At 38.0% G+C, this 11478-nt stretch overlaps 1 protein-coding gene across 1 annotated transcript in view; it reads right to left on the bottom strand.

Annotated features, from left to right (window-relative positions):
* Positions 1–604: 604 nt before the first annotated feature.
* The window catches only part of hs2st1b (heparan sulfate 2-O-sulfotransferase 1b), a 117147-nt gene continuing 106273 nt past the window's right edge, over positions 605–11478 (bottom strand). The window contains exons 7-9 of the mRNA XM_073852525.1: positions 5149–5306; positions 1764–1881; positions 605–748 (exon numbers count right to left, since the gene is read on the bottom strand). Coding sequence (XP_073708626.1) covers positions 605–748; positions 1764–1881; positions 5149–5306 — 420 coding nt within the window. The remainder of the gene's footprint in view (positions 749–1763; positions 1882–5148; positions 5307–11478) is intronic.

The following is an 11478-nucleotide window of genomic DNA, read 5'->3' on the forward strand; positions in this document are numbered from 1 at the left end:
GAGGGAATGAAAAATGTTCTCCTTTCTACATGGAAATGAAACACGAGACAGTAGATAATCTCATAAATATGTGTTGCATTTCATGCCCAATTCTTAGGCTCATAGAGAGCGAGTGAGAGAGGAGGAACAGAAAAGGAGTTAGAGAGAGAAGGTCTTTGTTTCAGGCTTGGCTGACAGGAAGTGGTGGCAGAGGGACAGTCAGGGACACTCATCCCCACGAATAAGGAATGCTGGAAGACACGGTATCCCTTTTTGATCAGACCTCGCTGATGGATCGGTTGGAGAAAGGCAAATAGGGATAAGACAGACCCTTGATGACAGCAGACCAATTTTGATGTCCTTTTAACTCTCATTGCGGTGCGTCTCATTTGAGCTGACGTTTTTGAGCAGCATGGGAAAATGGCCTTTAACCTGAGTGCAGAATCAGTGAAACCAAGAAATCACGCCAAGCAGGGACAAAGACAAGAGAACAGGGTGGGCCGCTTTTCACGATGTAGAATATTCACACGAGTTCTACAAGACATTACAGCTTTCGGGGGCAAAGAGGAGCTGATCGACTCTCTGAGGCTGGTTTTGCTGGTGGTTTAACAAGATAAAGCTTTCATTAAGAGCGCGGCACAGGGCAGAGGCGACTGTCTTGTTGCCGTGGTCGAAGAGTGAGTTTCCTTGTTTGTCTGCAGTCGTGGCTGTGATTAATGCTCCTGCTGTCCACTTTAAGCAGGGCCTTCGAGAAAAACACTGAGAGAAACTGAGTAGGAAAAAGAGAGAGAAAAGGAAGAATTTATGTTCCTGTCAAATTTCCTTTCTCCTCCCGTTTCCGAAAACACTGAGGTTCTGAATCGAGACGACAGCTTTCTCTCTGCTTTGCGCAAAAATAAAGAACAAGGACAGTGGGATTTCAATGGAAAATGATTAATTCCAAAACGCCAAACCATGTGCAAAGTGTTGCATTAGTGCAGCGTCCGGTTCCATATTGAATGTAACCCTAAACTCAAAGGCCCTGAGCCCTCCTCCATGTTTATAATGCATTAGTGGAACAAACTCTTCACTGTACTCTATTTACAAATCCCAGCAGGTCATGGATTAGTTGCAGATGTGGCTATGAAACGGCTCTGACCAAATTCATACCACAGAAATAAATGTTATGTTGGTCTAGGGTCTTTTTTTTGTCGTATTTTTGTTTGAACTAATTTTGATGGGGTGCAGGAAATGAGAGAATACAGCTCACTGTTTGGATCACGAGGTGTGGTACAACATTTATATTCCTCAGATTAGCTCTGCACTCATCTACATGTAAAACAAAGGTTATTAACTTGCTAGGCTAAAAGCTTTAACCAACATTTATTTATCTTGTGTGAGCAGATTCAGTAATTTGTCTTTGAACGCGGCAATTATTGCTTTTTACTTTGGCTCACACCAACACGCGCTCACAGTCTCTCTTCATTTAACTGATTTGGATGAGCACTCAAGAACTCTTAGACAGAGCAACCTGAATTGATTTTCTCAACTAACACCTTGTAGCGAGGGAGACGTTTCAACAAACAAATGTACTGCTCTTGTCAGAGTCACATCCTTGCAAACGCATCTTCATTTGCAATGATGTAAGAACAACAGCCCTGCTTACAAATGTAAGCACAACGGAAATGGAATAGCTAAACAGAGCTCTGGAGTGTCTATATACACGACTGGACACTGGTGTGCATTTTATTGTCACTCTGTCCCCTCCAGCCTCTTACACATGATCAGAGAGACAAGTGGCCTGCCGTTGGCAGGTTAATGGACAAAGGAGACTGTGTCTGGGGTGCAGGAAGACCTTCTGCCGGAGCTATCAGCCGGCCCATTGTTGGGCTCTCAGGTGCATTAGGATCATCATAGCCCTCACTTTGTGTGAGAGGAGAGAACAGTAAATGCATTTAACTTCCAACAGAACACTGGACATGTCAGTCAAGCACCCCCGGAACGCCACTTACTTCCTGCTCCCTTTTCCAGACAAATAAATAAACTATAGCTATGTCCAAAACCTAAAAATGCTTCTCAGATGGTATACAGAGGTTGGAAGGCACTAAGGCACATCTGATTCCAACATTCATGTTAAATCTAGTAAGATACATATATCTGGTTGACTATTAAAAGATGACGGAGTTGTATCCTCCACTCCTCACAACAGCCGCTTCACACTTTTATTGACACCATGGATAGTTAATTTTTGTTATTAATTACTCACCCTCATGTTGTTCCAAACTCTTAAGACATTTGTTTATATTTGGAAAATAAATTAACATATTTTTGATGAAATCCGAGAGCTTTCTGACCCTGCATAGACAGCAATAGAACTACCACATTCAAGGCCAAAGGAAGGAAAGGTAGTAAGGACATCGATAAAATAGTCCATGTGACATCAGTAGTTCAACCTTACCCTGCTGAAAAAAAAACAACAACAATTAAAGGCTGGTCTAAAGGCCTAGGCTGGTTTTAGAGGGGTTTTGTTAAAAGCAGCTAAAACCCGCCTGACCAGCCTTGCAAGTCTGGGAGACCAGCTAAAACCACCTACTTCCAGCTTAAACCAGCTAAGACCAGCCAACCAGCCTAGGCTGGTTTTTAGCTGTTTTTTTCAGCAGGGTAATTTGATGCTAAAGCTTCGACGCTGATGTCAAATGGACTATTTTAGCAATGTCATTACTACCTTTTTGGGCCTTGAACGTGTCAATGGCGTTGCTGTGTTTATAGAGTCAGAAAGCTCTCAGATTTCATCAAAAATATCTTAGTTTTTATTCTGAAGATGAACAAAGGTCTTACAGGTTTGGAATGACATGACGGTGAGTAATTAAAGGAACAATATGTAAGACTTTTTGATTAAAATATCCAAAAACCACTATAAAAGTGTTAGATATTTTGCTGACTTGTGTACAAATATTTTATTCCAAATGTTCAGAAGAATGTTTAAATCCAGAGAAATATGCAATTTTAACCAGGTGGACAGTAGTGAATTATTTTTATTTTCCTCAAGTAAATTTTTTGTACTTTATGTGTTTTTCCATGGAAAACTTTTGCTACACTACATTTCATTAATAAAAGTTATTGTTTTTTTCTACCTTTAATACTTCAGAACATTAGTATTTTCTTGTACTCAAGTAAATCATTGTATTACGTTTACTAAAGTACTGAAGTAAAAGTAAGAAAGTACTTGATTTCTAATGTAATTAAGCATTAAATTATATTTAAAATGAAACGTAGTGCAGTAAAAAGTACATTATTATGCTTTGGAACATTGTGAAGTTAATTTTTCTAAAGAAAAACACTCAGACACCTGAAAAGTACTTTTAAAGCAGAGAAAAAATACTTTAATACTGTCCGCCTCTGATTTTAACTAGTGTAGTTATGGACCGTTTTATTGTGTTGCCTGCATATAACGTCATACACCCTCGATTTTCCAGTTTTATTTTGTAGAAAACATGCATTTTATTAGACAGGTGACAAACGCACAGAGTAGCATTATAACATTACTTTCAACACATTCAAATGTATCTAGTATGATAAAATAGCGCTGAGTCCCAACGGATTGCATCGGCTGTGGGGATGAAGACAACAACTCCCATGATTCCACACTCAATCACTGCATCATCAAACTACGCCTTTGTTTCTTTGTTTGTTTTGAATATGCGCCCTCTAGTGGCGAAAACTTACATATTGTGCCTTTAATGACAGAATTTTCTTTTTTGGGTGAACTATCCCTTTAATCCCAAATGTAAATAAGGTCTATCCATGATATTTAGGGTATTAAATAAACAAGGCTACATTGTTCTCTACAGATACAAGTTTTATGGTATTTATGCAACAGCCTGACTGAGTATTTCAACATTGCAATAGTAGAAGGCCAAGACTTAAGTAAACCTGAGAGGGAAGTTTGGCTGGAAGTACGCTGAGCCCTAATCCCAACCTGACCCAACCTCTACCTCCTCATCCCTTTCCTCCAGGGACCCAAACTCAGACCTGCATTCCTCTCTCTAATGCTCTACTTAATCAGCCGGTGTGCAAAATATGAAATGTACGGTGTACTGGATTCGGCCCAACGCTGATGAGAACGTAAGTCATGTTCTGACGGACTCACGCTAAAGGCTAATGCGTGATTTACAATGACTTCACTGTCCCGTTTCAGATGGTAGACAAGCATGATCCTCAGACAGAGCTCGGGGGAAATGTCAGCCCACGCTGCTAAAAACAAAGTCACATTTGAGTGTGGCCGGTCGAAGGCCCCTTGTGGTTTGTATCCACATCCTGAAGTGGAGACAGTGATTTACACAGTGTGTCTATCAGTCGTTTGGGACTGGCGGTTAGTCGGCGGTGTGCTGATGACAGGCATGCTGTGTGCAACATTACGTTATAAATAGATCTTTAAAGCCAAGTGGCCACACTGGAGCTCGTACGTATCTGTCGCCTTTTAAGCGGCCACAAAATGACCTGCCACCAAAATGGAAATACGCTCCACTTCACCAAACGGTAAGGTCAGCTTATAGCCTTGTTTTCAAAAATCTGAAAGTGATTTTGAGGTGTGCTACAGATTGCCAGCTACTCTCTTCCAGCCATAATGCATTATGTTTTTGAGCACCTTACATTTGGAGGTGATTTATCTTTACGGATTTGGCCATTTGCCTCCGCATCAAATTCCTGCTGTCAAAGAGAGCAGGACAATGCTTGGAAATAAAATGCTGTGGCATAAATAAGGCCCTAAATTTATATCCTCTGCTTCTAAAAAGCAGTCTAGTGAGATCAGGACACTAGTGCAAAAGTCTCCTTCAACTCTCATCTTCGCCAACTTTTCTTTTCTCCGTTTGGAAGACAAATCACCCAACTGGCCGGTCAGATTTCACAGTGCTTTTCAAAAGGCTCTGAAGCTGCTCTGAGCAAAGAAAGCAGCTTTGATTTGAGACACCTGTCTGTGCTCCAAGCTGTTCTGATTTGGTCGCTTTTCAGTTTTCAGTGAATGATACACACAGGTTTTGATGGTTCCACCCCACCCTGATTGTTCCTGCTGCTAACATCAGTTATATTATCTTACCGGTCATGGCAGTTTGCAGTTAGAGAATACAGGGGGTGGTCCACCGACTGAACCTGACACCCAGAAGCATTGTCGCTCAGGGTAAGTCACACCTCTTTATTGTACGGGAAAGATGGGAAGAGGCTGAAGGCTTCTCAACTTTCTCCAGCTGGAGGATCCCTGCAGGCCCTTGAGACGTAAGCACAATGACACCAGAGATGTGACTCATGGACTCATAATGCACTCGTCCAGGCTGAGTGTGAGCGATCACCTGGAGTGGTTACATCTGTGTGAGAGCAAAAGTTCAGAGGTCATATCGATATCACTGTTGAACACAGCTAAAAGCATCAGGCCCATTAACTTACGGGTACATTTTTAGTGCAACTTCTGATAACATAATTATTGCAAGTAAAATTAAACAAACATTATATTTATTTATTTATTTTATTATTATTATTATTATTTTATTTTATTTTATTATTTTTTTTTTTCTTCAGATTTTCTTTGCCACTTGAAAACCAGACAAACAAAATGATGTCCTAACTAGAGAACAAACAAGTTTAAAGCAATATTTTTTACACATTACAGAATGACACTTACTGTGAAAAGCACTTGTAACTTAAAAAAAAAAAAAAAATATTAAGGGTATATGGGCCATTCTACAGAATTGGTGCAAACTGCTGTCCCACAACCAAAAAACACATTTAAAGGAATTTAAGTATTTAAATCTTAGATGTTTAGTAAGATCCTTTTTATTATCTATTGAATATACATAAAATCATCATTTAATTGGTACTAAATTGGAAGATGGCTGTCCAGAACCCTAAACTTTAAATTTTAAATTATGAAAATGATATTGGAATAATTTTTGCATTTTATTCCATTGTTGATTTTAAAAATATCTTTGATTTAAAAAAAAAAAAATGTTTCCCACATTTTCACGTCATTACCGAAACAGTGTATGTTTTAGTATATTGGCTGAGACTGATTTTATTTATTTACTGATTTAGTTATTCCGAATATTCCAAATCTTTCTGAAAAAACAATATGAGAATTAACTGCACAATTACTAGAAATGTGTACCTTATTATTCAGTTTGCATACATACAAAATTTGTGGAAAAAGACATTTTTCAAGACGTTTCCAACTTTGAATTTATCTTGTTGGAACTTTTTTTCCTCATATGTGACCCTGGACCACAAAACCAGTCTTAAGTCGCTGGGGTATATTTGTAGCAATAGCCAAAAATACATTGTATGGGTCAAAATTATTGATTTTTCTTTTGTGTCAAAAATCATTAGGAAATTAAGTAAAGATCATGTTCCATGAAGATTTTTTTGTAAAATTCCTACTGTAAACCTATCAAAATGTAATTTTTGATTAGTAATATGCATTGCTAAGAACTTAATTTGGACCACTTTAAAGGTGATTTTCTCAGTATTTTGATTTTTTGCACCCTCAGATTCCAGATTTTCAAATAGATGTATCTCGGCCAAATATCGTCCTGTCCTAACAAACCATATATCAATGGAAAGCTTATTTATTGAGCTTTCATATGATGTATATATCTCAGTTTTGTAAAATTTAACCTTATGACTGGTTTTGTGGTCCAGGGTCACATATTTTTGGGAACCTTTGCATAAACCCCTGACCTAGAGCACCACATTAGTCAGGACTGTCAAAAAAATAAATAAATAACCTAGACGCCCCTGGTCACAGCCTTTTTTCTTTTTGTCTCGGAAAGTTGCTCTCAGTGCCGTTTCATATTTTTGAATATGTTTAATGCACAACTAATATGGAAAACATGGCAAGCATGTGGATATTCCAAGCTAAACTTTCATGGCGAGGCTCTTTTATGCTCAGCCGTCCTGTTTTACATATTTGACTTTTCTGACACAGGTCAAGACTTTGAAAAGAGAGAAACTAAAGCGGGTTAATTTAACTTGGCAACAGGTTAAATCAAGCTATTCAATAACAGCCAACTTCACGTTGGTGAGCAGGGCCAGCCAGCAGTGTCATGGAATGTTTTTAAGTGGCCAGCTTTGATGTCTGGTGTGCGGGAGAGACTGCGCCCTCTATGTGCCCTAACATTTGTGCTTCTAACTCCCTCGCTCCAAGGCCTCTATGATAGTCATCGTATGAAAGGGAGAGCGATAAATACAAAGAGAAAGGAATAGAGAGCGAGCGAGAAGGAAAGAGAAAGGACTGTAGAGCATTGTAATTAGTTGCACCTGTTTCCTTTAATGCGGCTCCGGTTTCTCTGTACAAACGCATGTAGATTAGGCATCAAAGTGCCTCTCTTCAATGCCCCCTTTGTTGGCAGTTGTCAGGGAAGCAGCCTCCAGAAATGTGTGACCCGAGCAAAGCTCTGGAACTCAAGCACAGAGAACCCGCAGCCATGTGTCCTCTCCACAGCAGGAGAGCCAGCTTCTGCTGGGTCACCATTAGACTTCGCTCACTTCTGTAATGACATGTGGATACAGTCCTGCTTTGTTGAGGATCCGAGTGAGTGAAATTTTAATGAGTTGTCCTGCGGGCCCGTAACTTACTAGTAAAAGTTACTTACTGGTTAAAAAAAAAGTAAATAAGTAAAAAAGTAAGGTTATCTCTGGATGGTATTTCATGGGATGGTACGGTAGGCCTATGTTTTCATCACTATTTGCCTCACATGGAATATTCATGCCACACAAGGAATATTGCAGTATTTGCACAATTTGTACATTATATATGTATATGTTCATCTGTTTTTCTCTTTAATTGCTCTATTTACGAGCGAGTTCTAATTTCTTTGGAGCATGCAGAAGGAATATGTCATTGCCAGCAATTACTGCTGCATACTGTATTGTTGTGCGTTTGATAAATAAACTTTGGATGCGTCCCAATTCATATACGATCCATCTTGTATTATACAAGATGATAATTAGTGGGTCTCCAATTATAGCATGTTGAAAACAGTACACTAAATATGTCCAAATGGTATACTATTTTCAGTGCATGCTTTTTCAACTAGAAGCACAGTTTGTGATGCTTCTATTTCAGTTGCATAATAGCAAAGATGCGAGGCAAAAAAGCAATTAAACACAATTCTAAAACAACAAATACATACATATGTTTTAAAATATATAAAACAAGAAAGTAAAAGTAACTTTCAGTAGTACAGTGGTATATTTGAGAATAAGTAATTTGATGTACCTGAACTAAACAGTCCAAAAAATAAACAATTTTTAGTTTACTTGGTAAACAGGTTTGTTTACATGTTCATTTTGCCTCACGAATGCTGAGTAAATAAAAAAAGGAGAAGAAGAAAAAGCAAGAACGAGGCATGAATATAGCTAAATACTGCAAACTCGATGGAACTCAATATATTATTAAGTATTTGAGTAATACAGCATCAAATACGTAAACAGAATTAAAAAAAAATAATAATAATACTGTACAGTCAACAAACACGTGTGATGTTTCGCTTTAGAAATATTAGTTTCACAAGGAAGCAGTGACACCTAGCGACTAACGAAGGCAAGTACTAGAGAAGCTCGTGATTCATTTTCCAAGGAGGTTATTTCTTACTTTCATCTTTCAAAAGTAAGAGAGTGAGGAATTACAGATTTAGAGTTTCAGATTTTGTCTTAATAAATACAGTCTATGTGGTTTAAAAAATGTATTTGCCTTATGGACATGCAAGTTTAATCAGAATGATTAGGCCTAATTTCTCCCTCTCTAGCTTTCAAGAGAAGCCATAATTTATTTTGATGATTTTTCCTTTATGCCAAAAATCATTCGGATATTAAGAAAAGATCATGTTCCATTAAGATAGTTTGTAAATTTCCTACCACAAATATATCAAAACTATATGCTAAGAACTTAATTTAGGCAAATTTAAAGGTGATTTTCTCATTATTTAGATTTTTTGCACCATCAGATTCCAGATTTTTAAATAGTTGTAAATAGTCTCAGCCAAATAGTATCCTATCCTAACAAACCATACATCAATTGAAAGCTTATTTATTCTGCTTTCAGATGTATAAATCTCAATAAAAAAAATTACCCTTATGATTGGGTTTGTGGTCTATGGTCACATATGTGCTTAACATAAAGTAGGCCTATACACACTTAACTTATTTCACATGAAACCATTTGCTAACATGCAACTAACTACCAAACACCATGGGAGATCACACACCTTTCGATAGTAATTCAACAGAGGTCATCATCTCTTATATTCTAGTGTGCCATTGCAAAAGCATGCAAATATTTTATGGCAGCTTAAGTATTTTCCCTTGGTCAGCATGAGGTTTTTATGAAACTGAATAGTAGCAAAGGAGAATAATGTGAGTGATTCAAAGCAGCTAAATGAAGTGATGCAAAAGAGGGGCTCAGGGCTACTGAAACCAATTTGCATGGAGGTTATTTACCTCTAACCGAGGCAGACTGGGAAAAAGTACTGTGCGTCCAGCAGAGATTGTAATGGCCAACGGCGAGTAAAATAGTGAGTGTTTGTCTTGTGTTCTACGTTTCTGCTTTTTCTTCCTACTACACTGGTCTGTAAATAGCTACACAGGTCACAGACTCACTTTACTTTTTTGGAAACTAGTTATAAATACAATGAAATATGTTCGGGAGAACAAAGGGTCTTTCAGTATTTGTGTGGTAGGCCTATTCCATTTGACACAAAAGGGTTCATCTTTGAAATCTATAAGTGCTTTACCACCACCAGCCTGAATGGTTTAGGCACGGTTAACCATGCCCAACTGTGCTGCTGGAACGCATATGTGACATGCTGACTTTTTTCAACTGTTATATTTTTTAAACTACTCTTTTGTCAGCATTAAGCTAACTAGCTCATTAAAACTCATATAATATCAATATTAGTCATATACATATAGTCATATATTAAATGCATATGTGACCCTGGACCACCAAACCAGTCTTAAGTAGCATGGGTATATATGGGTCAAAATGATCAATTCTTCTTTTAGGTGAAGATCATGTTCCATGAAGATATTTTATAAATTTCCTACTGTAAATATATCAAAACTTATAATTTTTTATTAGCAATATGCATTGGGATTTTCTCAATATTTCGATTTTTTTTGCACCCTCAGATTCCAGATTTTTAAATTGTTGTATCTCTCCCCAATATTGTCCTATCCTAACAAACCATACATCAATGAAAATCTTATTTAAAAAAAAAAAAAAAAATGACCCTTATGACTAATGTCATTTGTAGCTAGTCTGGAAACTTTTACCTTTTGTATAAGGTAACATCATCCTCCATTATAGCATGCATGCTCCAATTTTTAGCCTAGATATTAAGATGTCGCTACATTCCAAAATCCTGATTTTGTAGCATCACAGTGAAAAAAAAGAAACCATAGGAGCTGTTCATAAAGAAAGGGTTTTCTATATTTTTTCTATGTAAACGTCATAGTACAAAAATAAAACAATGCCAATATTACAAAATATAACATTAAATATTCAAATAACTCGTTTTTCTAAAGAAACGCTTTCCAACAGCGACACCAGCAGGTATAGTTATAGCAAAGGTTCTCGGGCATCTCTCTAGCCTCCCCTGAGCCCATTAACAGACCCAATTTTAACAGGCAATGCCTCCATCGCGATATGATTGGACATGACTGGTTATGTTCGGCTGTGATTGGTTCATGCGATAAACCCCGCCCCTTGTTTTTGTGCGCCTTCCGCGTTTGCGAATAAGTTTGAAAGAACAATACAATGGCTGTGTCTAAATTCAGGGTCTGCATCCTCCTTAGGATCCTTCCTACCCGTTTGAAGGAGGAGGGGTCCTCCGAAGACCGCAAAACCTGGAAGTAGGTGTCTGTGAATTTGGACAGCCTACCCTTCTTTCAGTTCCCTCCCCTACCCGTTGCTCATATTCGGTCGCCTAGCAACCGTGACAGCCTAAGCAAGAAGTAAGGTTATCTGTACTGCACAAAACAAAAGAACTGCTCTTTCGTTCCTAAAAGCGTTAAAAACAGCTTCAATCACTAACAAGAAATTAGCTGTGTGTAAAGGGGATATTCACACAGGCAGTAAGAAAGAAGCTAGTTTACGAAAGAGATGTTTTTTTAACATATAAACATACAAAAAACCAGCTAATACCAGCCTAGGCTGGTTGGCTGGTTTAAGCTGGAAGTAGCTGGTTTTAGCTGGTCTCCCAGCCTGGCCAGGCTGGAAAAGTGGCCAAAACCCCTCTAAAACCAGCCTGCCTTCCAGCTATGACCAGCTAAAACCAGGCTGGTTGACCAGCTAAAACCAGCCAACCAGCCTAGGCTGGTTTTAGCTGTTTTTTTCACCAGGGTAACGCTAAAATCAAAGGCCTAACTAGACAACCGCTGTAAAAAAATATATATTTTTTTATTTATATATATATCTTTTTTTAATTCATTCATTTTCAAGTATATATAAATATTTTTATAAATATAATG

The sequence above is a fragment of the Garra rufa genome, chromosome 12 (genome assembly GCF_049309525.1).
Source record: "Garra rufa chromosome 12, GarRuf1.0, whole genome shotgun sequence".
In the NCBI taxonomy this organism is placed as follows: domain Eukaryota; kingdom Metazoa; phylum Chordata; class Actinopteri; order Cypriniformes; family Cyprinidae; genus Garra; species Garra rufa.